Here is a 25,682-nt window from a genome sequence, read left to right as displayed (position 1 = left end):
AGCTATTAAAAATCGCCTCCTGTTCTGTGGTTCTTTGGCAGTTTCAAAAGTGGTCCCTAAACCATTCTTTTCTCGGTGTTAATTGTGATGGAAGTATAGTTTCCTCCACAATGCCATGTAAGAAAACCTTTTATTACCTGTACAAGATTACAGACAAGTACCAGTCCCCTATTTTATCCCTTCACCTAGCCTCTTCCCCAGGGTCAACTGCTTTTAAAAACTCCAATTTTTATTTCTCTTGGTGGTTGCCTCTGTACTTCTAATATGCTCTTGTACTGCAATTTCTTGATGGAAAGTTTTGGATGTTATATCTCTGTAGCAGAAAGTTAATTGATAGTAAACTTTTACCATTTCCACATTTCTTCCTTTAACCCATCTCAGTGCAGTTAATCTTAGAAATTTTTCATTGATTACCATTTTAAATAGATCTCCACAAATCTAACTGTGTAGACTGTGAGGTTGTGTTATGATGTTAATGGATGCCCAGTGCGTAGCTGGCCTGCTAGGGCTTCTGGGAGAGTACCAGTCACACAGAGGGCCACATTACTTCAGAGTTTATTATATATAAAGCTCTTCAATTATTATTTGTGTAATTTTAAAATGACAACTGCCTAGAGCAATTAGAAAACTTGTTTCACCACATAAGAAGCCTGGAGGTTGATTTATTGACTCAGTGACATAGTCAAGGAACCAGATTCCTAGCCTTTCCATCTCCTAATCTTCGCAAACAGTGTTGGCTTTGTTCTCATGTTAGCTGCCCGCACAATACTAAGACGACTTCTTCAGGTCCAGTGTCACTCCAGACATGACATTATTTAAGAGAACATCCGTTCTGATGGGTGCATCTCTTTGAGAATATGCCCAGAAGTGTCCAGCGAACTTTCCCTGGTTACCTCACTGATGAGAATTGTTTCAGAGGCCTGTTCCTAAGCCGACTCTCTGGCAAGGTGAGAGAGATTGTTGTGTGATCAGTGGTTGTGTGTGAGTGAGGCGCACAGCGGTGTGGAGAGGATGGAGCACCGGAACAGTGTGCTGGGGGGAGCACGCTGAGGGGTGTTGGCGGAGCAAGGAGGCAAGAGTGTCTGTGCCCAGTGTCAGGTGCTGCCTGGTAGATATTTTCCACCTTGTTTCTTAGACTTCTTCCAGGCCACGTTTTTTAGTTAGGTGGAAAGCCAGGGAATTATTTGAAACTATAACCCTTACAGCCCTTTTACTACAGTATACGATTGTTCTTACATATCTGAAAAGGATATTTGTAAGCTAGGTGTTGAAAGATGACTAGGAAATGTATAATTTCTCTTTCTTCCCCTGAGCTTGGTTGTATTTATTGGACCGACACCTTTGTACTTCCTTGGAACAGAATTTATTGAATAATCACTTAATGTTTACAAAAACATAGATGTCAGTAGTAATTTTTAAAAGCATTATCATTGTTTTTATTTTAAATCAAAGCTATCCAAATGACAAATGTTAATAACTTATCTCTTGGCAAAGTAGCTTTTTGTTTTGCTTCAGTTTTTTATCCTCCTTTCTTCCTTACTACACAGTTGCCAGAGAGCTACATCTATTTTAATTCTTTATGCCAACTCTAATGAGTTTGAATAAAACCAAATTCTGATTTTACTACATTTTTTCAGGGTCAACTCATACTTAACATTCTTCCAGTTTTCCATGTTTATTTAAGTTTTAGATTCCATCACTATATGTAGTGCTTTTACAGATTATTAGCACAAGGGAAGGAACCTTAAATTGATCCTATACCAGCTTTCTAGGATTATTTTATGAAACAACTGGACAATATTCCAGTAAGCTTTTTTATAACAGTAAGGTTGTTTGAACTACTTGTCCTGATTATTGGTGTAAGAAATTACAAAGTAGATGATTCTTTAGCATTAATGTGTTTGTGTGTGTGTGTGCGGTGTATTTAGTTTTGTTTTTTTCTAAGCTAGTTTAAAAGCATTTTATGCCAAAATCTGTTTGCTTTTAAAATTGATTTTTGGAATAATGTTTAATTTATTAGAAGAGTTACTCTGTTGTTACGTATTACCCATTTAAGAAATTGCACTGTAGTCATTGCTTAGGTCTTAGTTTTGTATTGTGTCTTTTCTTTTCCTGTGACATTAGTGATGTCAGCAAAGGTGATCGAATCCCCAGACTAGCTTTCTGTGGAACATATCCACCTCAAAATTTATCTTTTGATTCTCATTCTGTGGTTATGTATGAGTCCTTTGAGATGTTAATGTGTTACATAAAAAAGAATTCTAGGGTCATATAATTTTGCCGAATGTTGGGTTATTTAGGGTTTAATGGGTTTCTTTACTGGGGAGCTTCTCAGAACTCTTAATATACTAATGTGAGTTATTAGTATTTCAGATGGACCATGACACAATATTTGCAGAACTTATTTAAACACGGACACTCATTCCTAGGACTGTTGTTCCCCAGAATATACTTGGAAAATGCTGGTAATTTGATGCAGTTGGTATTTGTATGATCTGTTGTGAAGGAAGTAGTACGTATAACCTTTATTTATGAATGGCATTCAGGGTTGTTGTTGTTGTTTAAGTATTATTAACTGTAGCACTTGAGACAGATGTTTCACAGATCCTTTAAGAGGTGAGAGCTTTAAGATTTCAGGTATTGTTTCTCTACTGCTTCTTTAGCTTTTCTCTAAAATAAAATCCATCCACGTGCTTAGTGTTAAAATGTATCTTAAATAGACTAGTGATAAGATCTCTAGATGATTCCCCAAAATCTTCATTCCAAGCTGGCTTCTACTGAGCTCCAAAGGAATATTTTTAAGTTCCTGTGCTGACAGCATCACACGCGTGGGAACTGACCTTAGTTAAAACTGAGCCTGTTGTTTCCCCCTCTAACCTCCGTCCCCAACTTTACTCTCTGTCTCCCTTCCTGGCTAGTGGCGCTGTCTTCGTTTCAGTCACCCAAAGCAGAAACCCAGGAGACTCAGATTTCTCCTTCATCTCCTGCATTAGGATTTCTTAACCTTGGCACTGTTGACATTTTTGGCTGGATAATTCTTTATTGAGTGGGCTTGTCCTGTGCATTGTCGATGCCTAGCAACATCCCTGGCTTCTATTTGTTAGGTGCTAATAGCAGTTTCCCTCAGTTCTGACAACGAAAAATGCCTCCAGACGTTTTGAAACATCCTCCTGGGGGACGAAATCACCCCTATTTGACAGCCATTGCTCCGTATCCAATCTGTTACTTAATTGTATTGACTCTGCTTTCTAAATTTACCTCAAATCCTTCCTCACATCTTTCTCTCACTCCTCCCTCCTATCCTCTGTTTCATTGATCCTTGGGATTCTCTTGTAAGGTTCTAACCAGCCTGCCTTTGCACAATGTTACTTCTCTCCAATCCACGCTCTTCAGTGATGCCAAATTAATGTTTCTAAAATGCAAAGCTGTTCTGTATTTACATCTTTCAGCAGCTTCCAGCCAGGACCCTCCTGAGCCAGCTTCTCTCTTTGTATTTAGCCTCATTCTTCAAAGACATTCATACCCACTACAGTTCTTGCTACACACACCAATGTACTGATGCTTCTTACCACTGTGCTATGCTTTGTTTCAGACTCTTCTTAGCCATCATTTCTCCATGGTAACCCTCAGTCACTTTAAGATATTATCATGGTGAAGAGCATTTTATTTTTAAACATATCTGTCTTCCCTCACCAAATTGAATTTTTCAAGGATGGGGGACCATCTTTCAGTCTTTGGCATGTAGTAGATATTCAACAAAAGTTTGCATTATTTATTAGTGTGCCCTGAGAAATGTAATAACATCTGCATTCTCTGTATGAGTAGTGAAGTTATATATATTTTTGTCATTATTATCCAGATCTTGATGGGTAAGTTTTTGACCACAGATAACTCGAACTATAACTTTCTCTAAGAAATCAGCTGTTTAGAAGAGAATTGAAGAAAGCTATTTTACCTTGTAAAATAGCTAGTTTACTTTAAAGATTTTTATTCAGAATGGAATTACATTGTGGATTAATTGTGTAGATTAATTAAATAGAGTGAATTAATGTGATGTGGGAATTAGTTACTAAACTCAAAACACTCACTGCATTTCCATTAAATAAGGATTTGATTATTGCAAAAGCAATATTATTGTGTTAACAAGTATTTTAGTTTTTTAGAAAATGTATCTTTTAGAACACATTTCTACAATTACCAGACTGCAGTATTTAGAAATTTACCCCGTCAAATGAAAAAAAAAGTTTTTTATCTAGTCAATAAAGACTAGAGTGTCCCATTTCTCCTTCCTTACTTGCCTTAATACATACAGTTTTGTGTGAATAGATTTCCCATTGAATTGGAATTAATCAGACTCAGTTGACCAACTACACTTATACCTAGGACTTTATTTTTTTAAAGAGTTTATTTATTTATTTTTAGAGAGAAGGTAGTGGTGGAGAGAGAAACATCAGTGTGTGGTTGCTTCTTGTGCACCCACCACAGGGAACCTGGCCTGCAACCCAGGCATGTGCCCTGACTGGGAATTGAACTGGTGACCCTTTGGTTCATAGGCCTGCACTCAATGCACTGAGCCACACCAGCCAGGGCCTTAGGACTATAATTAAAAGATGAAAAAAGATAACTAGAGGTTTCATCACTTTTGGACGGTAACTCAAGCATAGCACAACCTCACTGAAAGTCAAGGATTGAGGATGGAGAAAGAAGGAATGAATAAGCCCTATTCCCAGTTCAGAAGAATTTTTTATTCTGTTGCAGTGCCTTGCTGGATTGTTAATATTTGTTGAAGGAATCCATATAAGATGACGTTAAAGCCAAAAATGATGACTTTCTGTCACTTTCCAGGGAGTGGAATTAAAATATATCACTTTCTTTCTAAATAGATTTTTTAAATGAGAAAAGTTGTTATGGAGGTTTCCAGAAATAAAACTGGGAAGAGCCAGGCTACCTGCAGAGAAGGCATCCTCCCCCCGCCCCCCCACCCTGCCCCTCACAGCAGCTCTCCGAGGACGGGTGTGGACCACGGGAGGCATGTTTCCTGGGGAGCCAACTTGTCAAAGACCAGACTAGCTTTGCCTGTTTTCTAAGTTCTCTTTTTTTTTCATACTTTCCGTTAAAATTAAAATGTTTTAATTTAATTTTAAATACGAAATAATACCAAGGTTTTTCTTAACCTTAATCTGCTTTAGGAAAGAAAGGTGTTGTGCTACTTGGGCTNAAAATATATCACTTTCTTTCTAAATAGATTTTTTAAATGAGAAAAGTTGTTATGGAGGTTTCCAGAAATAAAACTGGGAAGAGCCAGGCTACCTGCAGAGAAGGCATCCTCCCCCCGCCCCCCCACCCTGCCCCTCACAGCAGCTCTCCGAGGACGGGTGTGGACCACGGGAGGCCTGTTTCCTGGGGAGCCAACTTGTCAAAGACCAGACTAGCTTTGCCTGTTTTCTAAGTTCTCTTTTTTTTCATACTTTCCGTTAAAATTAAAATGTTTTAATTTAATTTTAAATATGAAATAATACCAAGGTTTTTCTTAAACTTAAGCTGCTTTAGGAAAGAAAGGTGTTGTGCTACTTGGGCTTCAAAAAAAGCCTGGAACTGCTGTTTTTGAAAGAAATTTATTCCGAACTTGGAGAATTTTTCATTATAATGCTTCTCTTATATACAGATAATCTCATACTTGTTTTTGAGGCTGTAAAATATGATCTCTTATGATCCTATTTTAAGTATATGTATTTTAATGGCTTGGGTTCTTGAAATTATATTTTTTTAAATTTCTATGGTGTATCTTTAAGGCCTTTAAAGGGCCTTAGTGAAAGCTACTGTTGTAGTGAACTATTTTGTTTTCCATACATTTTTCAGTATAATAGAGATCGTATTGTTGTAACTTTCTCAATAATGTAAGTTATTTACCTATTACCAGAATAATGTAGTTTTAAATGAGTAAAAATGAGTGAGAGTCAAATAGAAGATTTCTATTTTAACAGGGTCAATTACATTATTCACAATAATTATTTTCTTTCTTATTTATTGTTATTCTGTTACAGTTGTCTCAGTTTCCCTCCCCCGCCCCCATTCCCTTTGCCTCCTCAGCCCATTTATTTTCTTCTAAAGGCGCCATGAACACTGAATTAGCGAATTTTGAGCCATTGCTCCCATGGGAATACAGAGTTACTTTCCTGCAAACCTCTGGTCGTAGCATTTTCATCAACCAATCAATACATAAGCTTGTTTTATGTATGTTTCTGTTTAAAGGCATTTTATTTAATATATATTACTGATTCATTACCATTGAACTCCTGGCCAACAGTACTGTGACTCTTGCCTGAGCAAAGCTTATGTAACACAGATTTACTCCATACAGCACATCACATCCTTCTTGCCTCAGAAGTAGATAGCACTTCAGCACTGTGCTTGGAGGTCGCTTTAAACAGTGAAAGCACCAGCCAAAAGCGCAGAAATGCAAAACATGTGACACCAACTAGATTGCGTTAAAAGGGCTCTTCGTTATGATATGAGAGCTGAACAGAAAGGCTGAGTGTTGCCTTCATCCGCCACAGATGGAAACATGCGCTTCATATGACACCCATTTTTCCACTGCGAAAGACTCAGAAAGTACCTCATGTATTGCTTTTGGAGTTACAGATACATTTTATTTGGCAGGCACACTCACAAATACAGAATGTTCAAATCATGAGGACTGACTGTAATTGTTTTAAAGAAGCTTATGATTAAATACTTAGAATATTCAAATTTTAAGGAATGTTTGTCTTGCCTTCAGAATGAGGGGTGTTTTTGATTAAGTGGAGACATCCTAGAGTTTTCATGTTCTGTTGTCCTGTGGAGTAAACTTGGCTGCCTTCAGTCTGTAATTCTCTTTTCTGCCCCTCAGGGAACAACCCATCTTCAGCACCCGTGCTCACGTCTTCCAGATTGACCCAAACACGAAGAAGAACTGGGTACCCACCAGCAAGCATGCGGTGACTGTGTCTTATTTTTATGACAGCACAAGAAACGTGTATAGGATAATCAGTTTAGATGGCTCAAAGGTAAGTTACATTTACTTTAATCTTGCAATTTTGCTTTTAAAGTATAGCATTTCAGTTTTAGAAGTACTTGATCTTCATTAAAATATTTCCTTTTGAGTTTTTAAAACTTAACTTTAAAAAGAAATAAAATTAATCATTTTTGAACAGCCTTTTTGGTTACTAAATTACTTAGATTAACTACCTATTTATATTGTTACATGTCAAAACATTCTATAAATTTGAGGTCAGTTTATTTGGTAAATATTCATTGCTTATCTGTTATATGTCAAGCATTACCCTAGGTGCTAGGAATATAGTGTAAGCACAGTGGACAGTTTGCACTCTTGGAACATGCAGTCAAGTGAGAACTAGAATTCTTTACCTAGAAGCTTAGGTAGACTAGTGTGCCATTTGAGATCCTAAATTGTATGAAGTCCATCAACATCAATACTGAAGCTTACTCTGAGCATCCCTTCTTCTGAAGAGAAGTGTATGGGCAGGACCTACATTTTTATTTTTAGGAGAGGCAGGTAGTCTAATGTTTAAGAGCATGGACCACCTGGATTCACATCTCAGCTCTGCCATCTACTCAGTTTTTGACTGGGCAAGTTACTGTACTTCTCTGAGTGTCATCGTTCTCATCTCAGTCCTGTAGTTGTAAGGAATAAATTAGGGGAAAAACACTTAGATCAGTGCCGGATAAATAGCACATCTTTCAAAAGGGGGAAGTCTACTTTTTGATCAGTGAATTTTGAACACGAGCAGATAAAGGAATACCAAACATCAGATTCTGGATATAAGGTGTGTGTAGAAGAATGAAGGCTCTGTTCTTTCTCTTTAAGCTTTTGTGAAGCCATAAGGCCTTTCTATCTCCAGAAATTTTGGCAGTTCAGTGCAGGGACTGAGAGCACAGACTGTATGGTCAGCCTGTCTGGTTTTAATTTTTGCTGTACTACTTAGTAGACATGTGACCTACAGTGAGATATTTAATGTCTTAGTTTTCTTGTCTGCAAAAGGGAACTAATACATTACTTCCATCATTGTATCATGGGATTGTTGTGAAGATTAAATAATTTAATTTAGGCAGAGCACTTCAAGGGTATATAATAATCACTATACAAATACTATTATTGTTATCATTATTAATATTAGCCTATTAATTATGCATGATAGCAGTTTGGCAGAATAAAAGATAATTTAATTTAGTGCTTAACTTTCATTCTTTTCTATGTGCTCATTTCTTATCTCCTTAAGTAGATTATAGGACCCAAGAGCCTATTTGTACTTGGTCTGGTACATTAGTGACTAATATGTATTTATTTGAATAATTAATCCTATTTTAATTTTTATTTGCAGGATTTAAAGGACTTGAGAAATGGTAATAGTTAATTTCTGAGAAGGTTTTTAATGAGGAATAATTTTTTGTGCCTTGTAACTATTTAGTGAAATTAACAGATATTAATTATTATTAATTCAGACTCTAGAGTGGTTAATTTATTTCTTTTCTCTGATTTAAGCCTTCATCTCTCTATAACATGTGTTTCTCTTTTGGCCCAAACCACAGTGTCATTTTATTAGACAGGCGAGTTAGATGGTCTACAGAGTGAAGTTTCACTGAAGTAGCCAGGTGTGATTAAATAATCCTCTGTTCTTCCTTCTGAGGCAGTATGAACTGTGGCTTCTGGCATTTCCCGTTTTTGAATATACTTTGCAGCTTGTAATTATTAGGCTCTTAAGTAACTCCTGTGAAAAAAATGTTTATTTCTTTGAATAAATCTACCCTCTATAGCAGTTACATTTTTCTATCACATTTTCCCTTTTCCAGTTACTTTTCTCAGCTGATGCTGTTAACTACTGCAGTTTCCTGCAGGAGTTGTTTTCTTAATAAGCAGTAGTGGTTTATTTGATGAGGCTAAACAAGTGTTTTTCTTCTCAACCACCCTGTCTTCTCCTTCTGCGCTACATGATGGGTGGAAAGGCCTTAGGTGCCCCTGGCCGGAAAATGTCCATTTGTTCTCACTTAGTACCTTTAAGGTGCATATAAAGTTTACTTGAAGTTTTTCTCATCATTCCTGCAGGACATCACCTTGGCCAAGGGCCAGGATTACAAGATCTGTAATGACACAGCATTTATACCTCTTTTTCCTGGAGAGGACAAGAATTTTGGGATAGAGAGATGTGTTTATTTTATAGAAGTAAAATTTTTCTTTTAAATGGATTCATTGTAGCATTCTATTCAAAGAATAAATACTTTTTTAAGATTTTAAAAAATCTTTAAAATAAATACTTTCTAATAAATACTTTTTTATACTTTAAAAAAGTATAAAATAAAATAAATCTATTTAAAATCTTTACTTTAAAATAAATTTTTCTAATAAATACTTTTAAAAAAGATTTTATTTATTTATCTTTAGAGGGGAAGGGAAGGAGAGAGGGAGAGAAATATCAATGTATGATTGCCTCTCATGAGTCCCCTGCTGGGAACTGGCCTGAAACCCAGGCATGTGCCCTGACTGGGAATCGAACTGCAATCCTTTGGTTCGCAGGCCAGCACTCAATCCACTGAGCTACACCAGCCAGGGTAATAAGTAATTTTTTAAGGAAAGGTTCAGAGTGGGAATTAAAGTGAAACTCTTAAAGTTGAAAGCAGAAAGAAGTTCATTTGAAACAGTTAAAACTGTTTAAGTCAGTGACCTACAGCACATAGTTCTGTTTTCTTAGATGTCTGTAAAACCTACTGCTACCTCACTTTTTGAGTTACTAGGATCCCATGTTTAATGCCCCTCTCTTCTTGAAAACTCTTAGATCCCAGCTCAAATGTGCCTTCGTCAGGGAACACTCAGGGACCATCTGATCTAAAATAGTACCCAGTCATCCTTGTCTTCTAGTCCTTCAGTCTCTATCACATCCTGGTGTTATAGTCTTTATAAGCAGTTGCCATTCTTTGAAATTACTTGTTCATTAACTGACTCTTCTTGTTCTAGAATGTGATGCACAATTACATTGCCTCATTATATCTCAAGTTTGTAAAATTGTGCTTGACAATTAAATAGGCACTCAGTAAAGTAGTCAAATAACCAAATGATTTCTTACCATCTGTTAATACAGCAGTCCCCCTGTACCCACAGGGGGTACTTGGAAGACCATGAGTGGGTGCCTGCAACCACAGATAATACTGACTTGTTTTTATGCAAACATAGGAAAAAAGATAGTGACTGTCAATATCATGAATTCATACCACCTTATGAGAAAGAAAGACAGTATATATGTAGGGTTTTGTTTTTCCCTTGAGTAAAGGAAAAAGTACTAAGTGATTGAAAGTCTTTTCTGTATAATAATGTATTTCAGGTAAGTCTGCTTTTGGAAACTAGTACAAATAGAGAATTTGTTCTATTGATGTATTCATTATTGAAAGATTTTATGGAGGGCGGGGCCTTTCTTTTAAAGAAACAACTATTAAAACTCCCTTGCTTTTAGTGACTATTATTAAAAATTAATAGATGTTTAAACAAACCAAAAACAATTACGATATTTATCCTAAGTATTCAAAGGGAAGAAACTGATTGCAAGCTCTTTAAATTTCTTACATCATAAGGAAACTTACTTTGACTGTTAAGTATTGAAATTTTTGACAGAATGCCATTATGTTTATATTTCTAGTACTTTATTTCCACACTGTGACTTGCAATAATATAAACTATTTTTATAACTATATATTAACATTGTAGCTCATTAAGAATCCTGAGTTTTTATGTAACTAAATAGTCCTGTGTTTAAATGTCTGTTGCTACTTTGGGGAAGGTTACTCAACTTGTTTTATTTTTCAGGCAATAATTAATAGCACTATCACCCCAAATATGACATTTACTAAAACATCTCAGAAGTTCGGCCAGTGGGCCGATAGCCGGGCAAACACTGTTTATGGACTGGGGTTCTCCTCTGAGCACCATCTTTCAAAAGTAAGTTAATTCATAAGTTCTAAGTGGAAATCTTTTATCTTCTGTTCAGATGTCTTAAATATGTAGTAGCAAATGGAGAGTATAAAATACAGGAGAAATTTGTTTAATATTCTCAGAACTGCAGTGACTTTAGAGCAAGAAGGGATCATTGGATTCTACTGTCAATTAGGAAACTCATTGCACACATTAAAAATAGTCACCATTGATTGAGAAGGATTTGCACGGTTAGTTGTGTGTATGATACAAAATAAAAAGGTAGGAATTATCACTTCAGAATGGACTTTGCTCATGACTTTATACCCTTAGTTGGAGATGGTCTGCAGGATGGGTAGACACCAAGCTCTTCTGATTGTGAAAATTCCAGCTGATAGTGATACGGTTTTCAGCTTTTTGACATGACAGTAGGCTCATATAAATTACTATATTTAGGGAAAATTGTGCATTGTCTGGGTGAGAATTACTCTAAGCTCTCTGATGCAATCAGTATAGATTATGAGGAGTTCTTGGAACATACTGACCAAGTGAATTACTATGGTCAGAAGAACCAATAAAATACAGAGCATCACCAGATTAAATATTAGAAGTAAAACAGTTGTCATACCTGTAAACCAAAGCCATGCAGTGTTTGTGCCAGCAGCACCTTGAGTTCCATGAACGTCACATGGAAAGTGTATGTGAGGAAAAAAGGAAACAGTCTCGGGATACTAAAATGATGAGGGAGATGTGTATTACTCATTTTTCTTCTTTAAGTTTTGTGCTCACTAGACCCAAAGATTTATATTGAAAACCTCTCTGAAGTATTCAGTTAAAAGGATAATCCTACATTTGAAACACTTTATATGTGTTTTGGTATACTGAGACTTTAAATTGTTCAAGTCATTCAGGCTCTTATAAATGAGTTCTTAAAAGTCTTACACTTCTGTGAATATAATTAACTGAGGTTATTATTAGATAGTTCAGTGGATGTCACATGGAAAGAATTTGTAAAATAAATATGGAATGATCTACTTTGCTTCCCTTTGTTTTAGCTGTAAACATTCCTTAACACTGTTGTTTTCAAATGTTTTTAGGTTTTTGATAACAAATTGTAGTTTAAAGCTCAATTTAGTGACTTTTAACTTTCGCCTTGGAAATTTTAAGTTACTCCGTGTAGGATAATTAAAACAAAGAAGTGTTACTTGCTTTGGTTTCTCTTACATCATCTAGTTCTCTAAATACATTTCTTGAACTGTGGTGAAGGTGTGAGTTTTACCTTCCGAGTGTTTCAGTGTGACAGGGATCCACCTTTGGTTGGGCATTGTCCCTCCGTGAACTGATTCCCTTAGGAAATTACACGTTTATTCTGATCCTTTTGCCATCACTCAGAATTCTTTTGGAACTTTTCTTTTGGAACCATCTATTCAAGACTGTAGCAAAAAATTAAAACTATAACTATATTCCATTTTCTGATTTTTTGACAACTGGGTAGCTAAATTATGGATTAATATCTTAAATAAACTTACATTAAATGATTTTTCAGTCTAAGTAATTTTGACTGTAAATTACATTTTTCATTGTGTCTCTTGGGTTTCTGGGAAAGTAGCTAATATAATAAAGGAATAGTTTATTAAATTCTGTCAGTTATACTGTCTCTCCTCACTTGATCTTTTTTTCTTGAAATGGCTTTTATATTTCAAAATTGTTATTTTTCTTTCTTAAATTAGCATATGCTTTTGACCATCCTCTTGGCAGTGAATCCTAGTGTTTTAGGTGTGAACTGACTCTCAGGAAACAGCCCGTGGGGCCTCAGAGCCGCGGCTAGCTCACCTGTTCACTGGGTTCGGCTCCGAGAGCTGACCATCTCTTCAGGATGTTTTGGTCCAAAGATGACAAAATCATGATGTATTTTCCAGGCTCTCTTGAAGACTAATGTTGATGCTTTATAGACTGTAGAGGGCCCAAAGGAGTTTATAATATTTTACATAAATGATGCAGACATGTAAATTTTCTGGCTTGTTTTATCATCAAAATGCATAAATAAATGCAAAGCATTGGAAGAGGGTGGAGAGGCTCTGAAGGCAATTCGAGACAAAGGCAACTTGAAAGTAAGGGAGAGTAGCAGTATCGGAATAAACGTGTCGGAAGAACTACATCTGTGCTTATAGTGCTTGCTGAGTTGCATTTTGTTACCCTGGAAACCTAAGCCTTTAAAAATTAACAATAGCATAGGTCTTTATGAAGTTGAGGAGGGGTTTACACATTAACTACTTTGGAATGCTAAATTCGTTTAAGAAAAACTTTCTGTAATACAGATTATATGAAGAGAAGTTAATTATGGTTTTGTTTTTATTTTGTTTCCACTAATGTGGATAGGACCTTTTAAGACTTGTATTCAGATGTATTTCTGTAAGGAGATATTCTGCTTAGCTAGAGGAGTGTAGCAATACAGACTCAGTTCCCGGGTCTACAGGTCGTGGGCAGGGGTGACAGGGTTTGAGGCAGGAAGGAAAGGCGGCAGTGACAGCGTTAGTTTGGACCCTCCTCCGTTAGTTTGGACCCTCCTCCGTCTCCCAAAGGCAGGTCAGAGCGCCAGGGGCCTTCCCTACCAAAGCCCCTCTTCCTGAGATGGAAATGAGGGAGTTTGAGGAGGGAGCTATGATTTCATGTTTATTGCCAACTCTAATAGGTATTTTATTTTTTTAATTGTTAATCTCAAAGACCTTTGTGGAGACATAATATTCCTTCTGCTGCTGTGCATTAGCTGTTAGGGATCTTCAGAAATGAAGCTTTATTAATGCTAGTTAGTGATAATAGTAAATGTTGCTGTTGGTATTGTTGAAAATAAAGTATCTTACATAATACAGGAGTTTGTATTATAGTAAAAGTTAAAAACATGCTCCAAATGAGCTCCAAATGAGATGCCTAGGAGTAGATACTTAAGAGGCTAAATTTTCTTTGTGATAAACACAGTCTACCCATCTTTACTTAGTCCACTTCTAACCTGTACTCCCTCTACCTTGGTCTTAGCAAAGTGCATCTGAACAACCGAGGAGGAGCAGAGTAGGCTAGCTGACACCAGACTCTAACTTAGTTGTATTGGGGTGTTTTTGAATGAGATTTGCCACAGTGCTTTACAGTGTACAAATGTTTTGGTATTTGGTTTCCTTTTCTGCCACTTTCATATTTCACTTGTAATTGATCTAAGGGGGTAGGTTGCTTTGTAGAAGAGTCAGTTATTGAGAAAATAAAACTAAGGAAAAGCAAGTATTGCGACTTATTTTTGTTTGGCTAATGTATATAGTTTTTATACATTCAGTTTGCAGAAAAGTTTCAGGAATTTAAAGAGGCTGCTCGACTCGCAAAGGAGAAATCACAAGAAAAGATGGAACTTACCAGTACACCTTCACAGGTGGGTATTCATTTCTGTTCTTATTTATGAGCCTTGTTTATTTTGGATGGTATTCTTTGTGCCAGAGTTAAGCAAATCATGGCAAAATTAAGGTAATTGTCAAAGTGGACATAGAAATATACTGTTGAGTTCATCTGTACCAGTGGAGAAAATTTTTTTTGTCCTATATGCCAGTGTCTACTAGAATCTGGATTAGGGGGAGGGGTTACCTTAGCAATTAGAACTCGGATTTTTTAAAATGCGCATACAACTTAAAAGCAGTTGTATGTATAGAGCATAGATTGGCCTGTTGTGTCATGTTCTGTGTTCTGTGATGGTCACTGAGGAACAGCTACTAGAGGAGAAGCTCAGGGAGACAGAAGCTTACCATACTCACAGGTTCTAGGTACAGGAGGCCCACGGGGAAGGCTCAGCACGGTCAGGAGGCAGAAAGCAGGGGCACGGGAAAGCCAGGGATAGAGCCTATACTGGGGTTCCCATGGGAGTGGCAGGGCAGGGTGCCAGTTTAGGACTTGCTAGTTTGAGTAATTTCTGTGGGCTGTAAATTCCCGGGTAGTGCCTAGTGCTTGCACCAAGCTCTGGGATGATTGAGGCAGGGGAGTATTGCCTCCTGGGGTGCATGGGATGTGTGGGTCTGGATTCCTGAGTTTTACATCAAAGGCAAGCTCCTACATTAGCCCCTTGCTATCTCTAAAACTTGGCTAGACAAAAAGGTTTTTTAAGATGTCAAAGCATCATACAATGAAGAGAGTATATAAAACTGTAACAGTAGAGTTTGTTCTTCTTGATTTTAAAGTGTATTTAAATCTGGTAGTTGGGACATCTTAATGCTCAACATTAAGACCAAAAGGGTATAGGTTTTATGCAAGTATCACTTTTTTTCTTGATAAATGAGGTAATAATACCTATTAGTTGTGCATCATAATCTTTTTCCAGTTGGAAATTAATTACATCTCTAAGTGAAGTTCATTAAATAGTTATATTTCAGTACTTTTACAAAGGTGTTATTGTACATAGTATGATTCATAAAGAGTGCCAATTATTTCTGCTTTTTAATATCCGGCTTTTCTAAAGTTAACTTTTAATTGTCTTCTTAAGAGTAGAGTTCATGTGTGTCCTGAGTTTTTCTCTATCGTAGTTGTTTTCAAAGTTTACTCAGGTTAGAAGATCAAATGTAACCAGTGTTTCTCTGGAACGTCAGAAGTAGCAGATTTACATAAAACTTTCTTGAGGAACTAAATAGGAATTGCCTTGGCACTCAGTGACTAGCTAAGTGATTGCAACATTTTAGAAAACTTCTCTCTTCACTTTGTTCCCCACCCTGGCACAAAATTCTATTTGGCAAACCCTAGAGCTATAAAGAGTTTGGGGGTTTTGTATTATTTTTTAAAGGAAAGGAGAGCTTTGTTAATTATGCTTGAAGTGCATATTTCCTCACAGACTAAGGGTGTACTCTGGGTTGAAGCTTCACTATACCTCCTTTGTATTAACAGTGACCTGGAATAACATGAATGATCATTTTGAAATTTTGCTTGACTCTGTATTCCCTAAGTGCTGTGATGGTACAGAGACATTTTAACCATAGAATCCCATTTAAAATTTCGTACCAGTACACGTTGGGAACTTCACTCACAGTCCCTCTGGGGAATGGTTGATTGTAGTGATACAGAAGGGTGCCGCAGCACACTCGGTAAGAGAATACTCAAATGACTCCAGTAACAGTGGACGGGTTATGCTTGGCCATTGTACTTCACTTCTGTTTCTCTAACCATCACTTGTTTTTGTTTAATTGGTCATACCTGCTCCACTTTGGTGGAAGGAATATTTTTCTACTTTTATTTCCGTTACAGGGATGTATCAAAGATATTTTTATTTGGATAATGGTATAAAATGTAAGGAATAAAGAAATATCATAAATTCATCAGTTTTTGAGAGCCAAAATATGCTGACTTTAATTTCTCTTTTCAAAATATTTGAACTCTGATTGTTAATTTAATGCACAGAGCCAGAGAAATAGTAGGGGGAGCATTTCCTTTTTCCCCTCTTTGCGCCAGTCCATTGTATATGTCATTAGTGTTTGTTTTAGTTTGAAATGTTTGAGCACTGGCCATTCTGCTCCTATTCAGCTAGACAACAGAACTTGGTTCTCACTGGTTTGACCCAGTCTGCCAAATTAGTGCTCTGCCTGGAGAATAGAATATTACTTAGGAATTCAACAACAGGATCAGGAGGTTAAATGGGATCATCGGTAACAGTACATGCTTGGTTGGACATAGCTCTTGTTTTTATTTGAGGAGGGATAGCAAACTGGGTGAGGGTACAGGTTTTCAAGTCTGACAGGCTTAGACATAAATCCTTTTTCTGTCACTGTGATCTTGTGAGAATTGCTTATACACTGTAATAGGAGTATTAAATTTCTTGCCTTATAGGATGGTTGGGAGGAATAAGTACGTTAGTGACAATGTCATTGTGACAAATGGCATTATGACGGTGTCATATGATAACGGCAGTAGAGTCTGGCTTTCACTCTGAGATCTGCCCATACTACTTTTCTGACTTAAGCAAGTTACTATTTTTTTAAAATCTGTAAAATGGGTTATTGTGAGAATTAAATGAGGATTACAAAGTGCTTAGCAGATAGTAAATGTTTGATAAATGTTAGCAGCTGCTGTAGGGAAAAAGCATCAGGCCCCCTCGCCTGGATGTCTGGGCAGCTGTGGCTTGGCAGTGTGCACATGGCCTTGAGTAGGGTCCACATGCGTAGAATGAAGCTGTTATATAACCTGAAGTTCAGTATTGGCACCTGCCGGCTTTGTGTGCACTTAGAATATAAGGGAGTCAGGACTTCTCCTCGGGGGACACCAGTGCAACATGTGGCTTGTGGCGTGTGTGGATCGCCCCACCCCAGAATAAAGGCACGTCAGACATCCTGGCGGTTCTGTGAGTTTTCTCTGCGAGTTTTCTCTGCCCGAATCCCGTGCAAACCTGTCTGGCCTTGGACGGTCATTTAGAAAAACACAGACTCTGTAATTGCATAAAGCCTCAGGATCCCCTGGAAAACTTGTTAAAACACAAATTGCTGATTCCCACCCCCGAATTTCTGATTCCGTAAGACTGAGATGGGGCCCAAGAATTTGCATTTCTGACAAGTTTCCTGGAGATGCTGATGCCGTTGACTTGAGAAGCAGTGCTAGAGACAGACCACCTCTCTGAAAGTCTGTGACGAAAGGAGTCTGATGTTGAGAGCAAGGGTATCTGGTTCCCCACTCTTAGACTCCTGAGCTGAGGTGTACACTTGACATAAATGTGCCATCATGTCAGATAATCTTAATGTTGCATCTTTAGGAATAAGTTGAATCACATATTAATTGTTAGTTTCTTTCATGTCCCTCTTTAAATCATAGACGTGAATTTAGACCATCTTCTCTTTTGAAGATCTTGTGTTCCGCATGTATCCATGAAAACCTTTTAAACAATTTTATATAAAATCAAGACTTTGATTGGCTTTACTCCTGAAATTTTGTATGTAGTTCACAGTAAAAGTACTGCATTTTAGTTTATTTGTTAGGCAGTTCTTTCAGAGTATGCATTGAAGATGAACAGGCTGTATCCACATTTTTCTTTGTAGTTTAGGGGAAAAAATTAGCTGTCAGTTGTCTAAGACTTTTAAATCGAGTCGAGGGTTTACTCCATCGGTTGTCTGCGGCCCAACAGAAGCTATGGGTTTTTCCCCATTAAAATTGTCATGTTGAATAGCATTAAATATATTCCAGTCGCTGTCTTGATTTATATTTTAATAACCTAGTATTTTCCTCAAGCTTTTTAAGACTTTATAGAGAAAGTGAAATGTGTGTGCGTGTGTATATGTAAAGGAAGAACAAAGTTTCTTTAGATTTATTATGAATTCCAGACTTATTGGTGTTCATAATAAATGTTTATTTTAATGGTATGTTGTTTTTATCCCAGTGAGGCACTAGTGTATTTTTACTGACTGTTAGGATCCCTGTGACTTCCTGTTCAATCTTGTGGAAGGCAGTTGGGCCTGTCTGGGTTGCAGTTCTCAAACGCACAGTTAAGGTCGGAGGTTTGAGCTGTGTGAACTCTTAGGACACTGCAAGTTCAGTGACTCCTAAGTGTTGCTGATTTTCAACAAGGGTACCACTTCATATAAATGAACTTTTTGAAAGGTGGTCTATAGTAGCCAAGTATTACTACCCTGAGCTGTATTATTTATGTATCTATCCCACAAATGTACCATTAGAATTGGGGAATGTCTATAAGTTAATATGCTTTCTTAGTATCATATAACAGAGGTGGTTTTACTGAATCAGATACCTCAGTAACAGCCTTTACACCCTCCAGAAAGCTTCACTAGAATTCACGGGATGTTGTTGCTTGCTGTCCAAAGTGAGGACAGTAGACTTAAGTGTCTCTCATGCTGTTACTTACCTAAGGATACTGTTTATTCATTTCTTTATTGAGTTTACCTACTAGGCATTGGCAGTGGGAATAGAGAGGAGGGACTAGACATAGCAATGGGGAAATTAACTGAACTTGGAGAAAATGTGGTAATTGAGGGAGCAGTGAGGGTGAGGGAGGGTGTGTTAGAGTAGGAGTTGGGTGTTTTTACACTTCTATTCTTAGTTTGTAGCATGAACTTCCCAAGAGGATTCCTACTTCAGATATTGAATTTGTATGCTAATCGACACCCAGGTAGAGATGTGCTGTGGCTAGTTAGAAAGTTGGAATTGGAGCTAAGTCTCAAGAGTCATCAATAAGAGAAGGGGAGGAGGTAGAAGAAGGTGTAGGGGGGTATAAATGGTGATGGAAGGAGACCTGACTTGGAATAGTGAACATACAATACTATATACAGATGATATATTATAAAATTGTATGCCTGCATCCCATATAATTTTATTAGCCAATGTCACCCCAATGCATTCAGTTAGAAAAAGTCATCAATAGGTACATAGGAGTTCAATCTGTAGGTGAGAATGGTATCACCCAGAAAGAAAAGAGAATAGAAAGAGAAGAGAGACAAGGGTCAAAATAGTCACTTAAAGATTGTCATTTAAGAAATTTGAGGGAGTTACAGGAAAAGATACTGAGCAGAAGGAAATGAACCAGCAGAGAATGTTAGCACAGATGTCAAGAAAAGAGCATTTTAAGTTGGAGGCAAAGATTTGGCAGTATCAGAGGCAGACTTCCAACAGGATGGGACTTGAGAGTATTTTCACCCAAATAAACTGGAGCTCACTGTAATTATAGGTGGACTTGGTGAAGGAAGGGCATTGTGAAGTAGTTTCTGGAATGAAAGGAAGTGACCTCAGGCTATTGCTGATACCAAAATGTTTACTAGTAAGAATATGAGTTAACAATTTTTTTTCTGCATGGGGAGAAAAAGTGTTAGTTAGCATGGTGATCAGGAGGATGTGAACCTAAGAAAGTTTTTTCTAGACTGTATGTGTGAGAGTGGCTTGAAATGTTTTTAAATGTAAGGAAGGATCAGGAAGGAGAAAGAATAGAAGGAAGGAATGCTGATGGAGCATTGTGCTGTTGTTGGGGGAGGGGAGAGGGTGGGAACGATTAGCCTGTGTATGTGAAATGGGAGGGGCAGGTACAGACAGGAGGGAGATTGGGGAAGTCAATGCCGGCTTATTTCTGTTTGCTCTGTGAAAGAAGAGCTAGACAGTTCACTGAGAAGAAGGACAGCTGCACAGAGGAAAGGCCTGAACAGAGGTTTGGAGCATCTATTAGGGAAAAAAAGAAGAGTCTCCAGTGGAAATAAGTAAATTAAAGATTACTCAGCACTTCAGGAGCATAATTAAAGTCAGAGCTCAAAATTATCTTCATGGCACTAATCAGCATGTTTAACAGTATGTTTTCTCTCATAGCTCTTGGTAGCTTGGGCTCATAAGACTAGGGAATGATGGTTCGTTCTGTGTGAAATTAGAAATTGACAGGGTAGGTGTTGTAGAAGGTAAAGGAAGCCCGGAAAGTGATGATGCTACTGAGAGGGTAATCAAGGTGATTGGCTTTCTGGTGTGTGGAGAGAAGTAAAGCCAGGCTGAGCCTGACACAGTGTAATATTTGCAGTGGACCAGACCTGGTGAGTCTTGATGAGGCTGAAGAGCAGGTAGAAGGGGAGAGGGTGGGTTGGGAAGCTGCACAACACAAGCCCTTTTTTCTCTTGGAGTCAGAACCAGTAGCTGATGAGTTAATCTGAAGAGTCCGTTAATGTGAAGAATTATTTTAAAAAGATTCTTTTACATTTATAAATTAAAATTCAATATTATGTTTATTTATTCATCCATATTTTGATTTACAGTTGACGCCTTTTCTTTGAATATGAATCTTTAATATGAATATGAATCGTTGAATATGAATCTTTTTTGACCAAAAAAAGGCATGAATCTGTTGAATAAAATTGCACGTTTTCTTTCTTACATAAATTATACCGATAATGACTGCAATTCACTGTGTATTTTTTCCTCACAGTAGAGCTAACTCTTGGCACTTGCAAAGAATTCTGAATATGATGTTAATAGATTTTTTCTGGCATTTTTATATTATATGGTAGTATATTTTATATGGTGTGTAATAATTATTATATATACCTAATTTGGTTGTCTTTTTATTTTAGTTTTATTTGGTTTTAATTAATATAACCATTCTAATTTTGTAGTCAAATTTCATTAGTTTACATAGTATTTAATTCAGCTATATAATTATATAAATACAAATGACTTGGTAAGAATTTAACTCCCCGGTGGTTACGAAAACTGTAGAGTCCTCATGGGTGTGGGCAGCAGTGTGGTGATTGCTCAGGGGACAGCGGTATAAGGGGACTAAGTAATGAAAAACAGTACAATAAAGATTAAATAAAAACTAAAAATAAAAACTGAAGTACTAAAAAAAATGTAGAGCCCTAGCATCAGTCACTTTTACATAAGGAATAAAGAGCATGAGTTAGTCCAAAGACTCAGATTATAAGAATGTGTTGTTGTCAGAAATGGGATTTCAGAGATGGCGGCTCTAGACAGTGACTGGTATAGGGAATGACTTATGTCAGTAGACCTTTGGTCTTGGCCTCATCTTCCTTTATGTGTCCTTTTGCTCTTCTGTGTCTCTTTCCCAGCATTTCTTTCCATTTCCATAGCCACAAGAACACAAAACCATTAGGTTCTCTACCAGTTTTTCCTATCAGAGACTCTCTGTCCAGAAAAGAGTGGTGGTCTCATTTTCATTTAAATATGAAAGATTATAAAATAGAGTGAATCTTGCAAGAATGTTTTACCTAAGTCCAAAAGGATGAAGCTAGCAGGAATTTGAATTTCAGGCTTCATTGAAATGAAATGGAAGGTGTTGGTGGTGTTTGGCCCACCGGAGACTCTCAGTGCTGCCACATCCCTCCTGCCTCACTCCATTCTCCTGCTGTAGCACATATGAGGGGGGCCCCCCAAAAACCAGAATTATCTTCTGGAGGGCGGGTCCTCCAGAAGGAGGTAGTACAGGCTTCCCTGCTAGGTGGGAGTTCTGGGAATCCATCTGTATCAGTGTACCAGCTTGTATTGTAAGAGGCTGCATTTGGTTTCCATTCATTATTTTGAAGATTTTTTCAGTGCTTTTGCCCATTTCATGATGGGTGATTTATAAGTGCACCTGCCCACACTGTGCTGAGTGTTTAGCAGTTTTTGACCAAAAAAAGGCATGACCTCCAATGCCCCACCCTCCCTATTCACCCCAAGTGACTTTTTTTTTGTTGCCCTGGATGAAAAAAGTCCTCAAAGGGAAATGTTTTGTTCATGTGGAAGAGGTGAAACAAAAAACAGTAGAAGCACTAAAAGGCCTCAAAATTGACAAGTTCAAAAACTGTTTTGAGCTTGGAAAAATGTCTTGATAGTATATTGCATCATATGGAGAGTACTTTGAAGGTGACTGAAGTTTAAGCATGTAAGAATAAGTACACAATTTTTAATAAATAAATTCTGGGTTTTCGGGGGCTACCCCATCATGTACCCTAGAATAGGTTGATGATACCATCCTGAAGACCTGGCCTGGCGTGAAGGCCAAGGTCATTTCTTTTCGTTGTAATTCAGGATATTTCTAAGGGTTTTTTTGTTTGTTTGATGGGTAGGAGGCTTTCTTGCTATTTCATGAATGGAAAGGAAGAGATAACTCTTAAGGTGCGACACTTCCTCAATCTCGCCTCTGTGCTCAGGCTCCTTTTTTAATGACATGGTCACGTCTGTAAGTCTTGGCTTCCCTTATACTCTCTCTCTTAAATATTAATACAGAAATTCACTTGACTGTAATTTTTCTTTCTCAAATTATTTCTTTTGGTATGGGATGTAGGGGGAGTTTCCCCAGAACAAAGTGAGATGTGAGTGGTTTTATTTCTGAAAATAAGATTGTAAAGATGATAGAAGGTCATTAAATTTTGATTTTTAATTATGTTTTATATTTTAGTTTTTTCTTATGAACTTTAGTACACATTTGCACAGGTATATGCACATATCAAAGGAAATATTATTTCATAATGTTTTTCCTTAAAAATTTACTATAAAAATGGCTAACTGTATTGACTTAGGAATCTCTTTTTGAAAAATGTATTTTGTTGGTTATGCTATTACAGTTGTTCCAGTTTTCCCCCCATTGCCCCCCCTCCACCCAGTACCCTCCCCAGCTCATGTCCATTGGTCATGCATATGGGTTCTTTGGCTTTTCCATTTCCTATACTATTCTTAACGTCCCCCGCCCCCCACTCCATCTATTTTGTACCTACCACTTATGCTTCTTAATCCCTGCACCTTTTCCTCCATTCTCTACCCGCTTCCAGCTGATAACCTTCCAAATGATCTCCATATCTATGATTCTGTTTCTATTCTGGTTGTTGGCTTAGTTTAGTTTTTTTTTTAGATTCAATTGTTGATAGTTATTAATTTGTTGACATTTTAATGTTCATAATTTTGATCTTTTTCTTAAGTCTCTTTAACATTTCATGTAATAATGGCCTGGTGATGATGAACTCTTTTAGCTTTACCTTGTCTGGGAAGCACTTTATCTGCCCTTCCATTCTAAATAATAGCCTTGCTGGATAGAGTAGTTTTGGTTGTAGGTCCTTGTTTTTCATCACTTTGAATACTTCTTGGCAGTCCCTTCTTACCTGCAAAATTTCTTTTGAGAAATCAGCTGTTAGTCTTATATGAACTTTTGTAGATAACTCTGTTTTTCTTTTGCTCCTTTTGAGGTTCTCTCTTAATCTTTAATCTTTGGCATTTTAATTATAATGTGTCTTGGTATGGTCCTTTTAGGGTCCAACTTATTTGGGACTCTTTGTGCTCCCTGGGCTTGTATGTCTATTTCCTTTAACAAATTAGGGAAGTTCTCTTTCATTAGTTTTTCAAATATGTTTTCAACTTCTTGTTCTTCTCCTCCTCCTGGTGGCATTCCTGTGATTTGGATGTTGGCACATTTGGAGATGTCCCAGAGGTTCCTAAGCCTATCTTCATTTTTTTGAATTATTGTTTCTTCTTTTTGTTCTGGTTAAATGTTTCTCTGTTCCTTATGTTCCAGACCCTTGGTTTAAATCCCAACTTCCTTCCCTTCTGTCGGTTTCCTGTGGATTATTCTTTGTTTCACTTAGTATAACCCTTCATTTCTTCCTTTTTTTTTCACCATACTCAAGGAGTTCTCTGAGCATCCTGATAATCAGTGTTTTGAACTCAGCCTCTGATAGGTTGCCTATGTCCATTTTGCTTAGTTCTTTCTCGGGGGTTTTGTTCAGTTCTGTCATTTGGGCCATATTTCTTTGTCTCCGCAATTTAGCATCCTCCTTGTGTTTGCTTCTGTGTATTAGGTAGAGCTGCTTTGACTCCCTATCTTAGTAGTGTGGCCTATTGTAGAAAAGGCACCTGTAAATTGTGTGGAGCAGAGCCTCATTAATTGTAAGGGCGAGGCAACCCTCTTCACCACTTTGTGGCTCTGTGTGGGTGAGGGCTTGGAGAGGGAACAAAGCTGCTGCCTGGCACTTGCCTTGTGTGACTAGTGCCCTTACAGCTGTTGCCTTGGTGTTGAATCCCAGGGAGGGTGGACCTGTGTACAAGTCTGTGAGGACACTTTAAGTGGAGTGTCCCAAAAATCCAGCAGTTTCTTTTACCACCCCCATCGGTTTTTACGGCCAGAAGTTATGGGATTATCCTCCTGGTGCTAGAACCCTGGGCTGTGTGTCTGGCCTGGGGCTGAGATCTCTTGCTCCCAAGGTGGCCCTCCCATTTCACCCACCACACATGACTGTGGGACCACTCTTGCTGCCGCTGCTGCTGCCTCTCCGCACCACACCCTATGTCCGAGCCTATCCACCTGTCTCCGTGTCTCTGCCCCTCCTACCTGTCTGGATGAACGTGGCTTCTCTAAATCCTTGGTCATCAAACTTTCATGAAGTTTGATTTTATGACAATTCTGGGTTTTTGTTTTGAGGTCTAGTTCTAATTCTCTCTGTGGTTGTGCCAGGAGGCAAAGCATGTTTACCTATGCCTCCATCTTAACCAGAAGTCAGGGATCTCTAAAGAAAAATTAACCTTCTGTCCTAGCTGGTGTGGCTCAGTGGATTGAGCACCAGACTGCAAACCAAAGGGTTGCTGGTTCAATTCCCAGTCAGGGCACTTCCTGGGTTGCAGGCCAGGTCCCTAGTAGGGACCTTCTTGCTTCGCAAGAAGCAACTACACATTGGTGTTTCTCTCCCTCTCTTTCTCTATCCCTTCCCCTGTGTCTAAAAATAAATAAATAAGATCTTTTTAAAAAAAGAAATTATAGAAAGAAAGATTTCTATCTTTTCTTAAAGAAAGGAAAGATTTCTTTCTTTTTTAAGAAAGAAATTATCTTTCTTTTTCCAAAGTTATCTAATTAATACACCTCCAAGTTTTTGATTTTAATATTTGATTTAACAATATAAAATGTTGGTTTTATGAAAGGAATAGGTGTTTTTTAAGGGAAAACAAAGTTGAGTTTGAAGAAATTTTAAGTTAGATTATAAAGAACTTGTTGTTTGGAATATGTTAAATAAAACACGTTCAGCAGTGCTATTTTTAGCATAGGTAACAATTTCTGGGTTTTACCAATACTTTTAGCTACCTGTGAGGTGGTTGGAGGACAAGAGCTTTTCACCTTTTTATTCCCTTATTTATGTACTTTTGAGACATTTTCTTGTTCTCATGAGCAAATATTAATTTTTAAAAATATATCTTTAAAGCCATGCTTTGGCCTTTTGTTTTCATTTTAATGATCTAAGATGATTAAATATGCCTTTTG

The 25,682-nt window shown here is 37.5% G+C and overlaps 1 protein-coding gene across 2 annotated transcripts in view; it reads left to right on the top strand.

The window, feature by feature from the left end:
* Positions 1–25,682, top strand: part of HOMER1 (homer scaffold protein 1) — a 112,698-nt gene that overhangs the window by 37,814 nt on the left and 49,202 nt on the right. For both annotated transcript variants that reach the window (XM_037032207.1, XM_037032206.1), the window contains exons 2-4: positions 6,890–7,046; positions 10,853–10,984; positions 14,280–14,372. In XM_037032207.1, the coding sequence (XP_036888102.1) occupies positions 6,890–7,046; positions 10,853–10,984; positions 14,280–14,372 (382 nt within the window). The remainder of the gene's footprint in view (positions 1–6,889; positions 7,047–10,852; positions 10,985–14,279; positions 14,373–25,682) is intronic.

The sequence above is a fragment of the Sturnira hondurensis genome, unplaced genomic scaffold (genome assembly GCF_014824575.4).
Source record: "Sturnira hondurensis isolate 20B ecotype Veracruz unplaced genomic scaffold, ASM1482457v3 Scaffold0021354, whole genome shotgun sequence".
Taxonomy (NCBI): Eukaryota; Metazoa; Chordata; class Mammalia; order Chiroptera; family Phyllostomidae; genus Sturnira; species Sturnira hondurensis.
The sequence above is the reverse complement of the archived record's forward strand: the minus strand, read 5'-3'. Positions and strand labels throughout refer to the sequence as shown.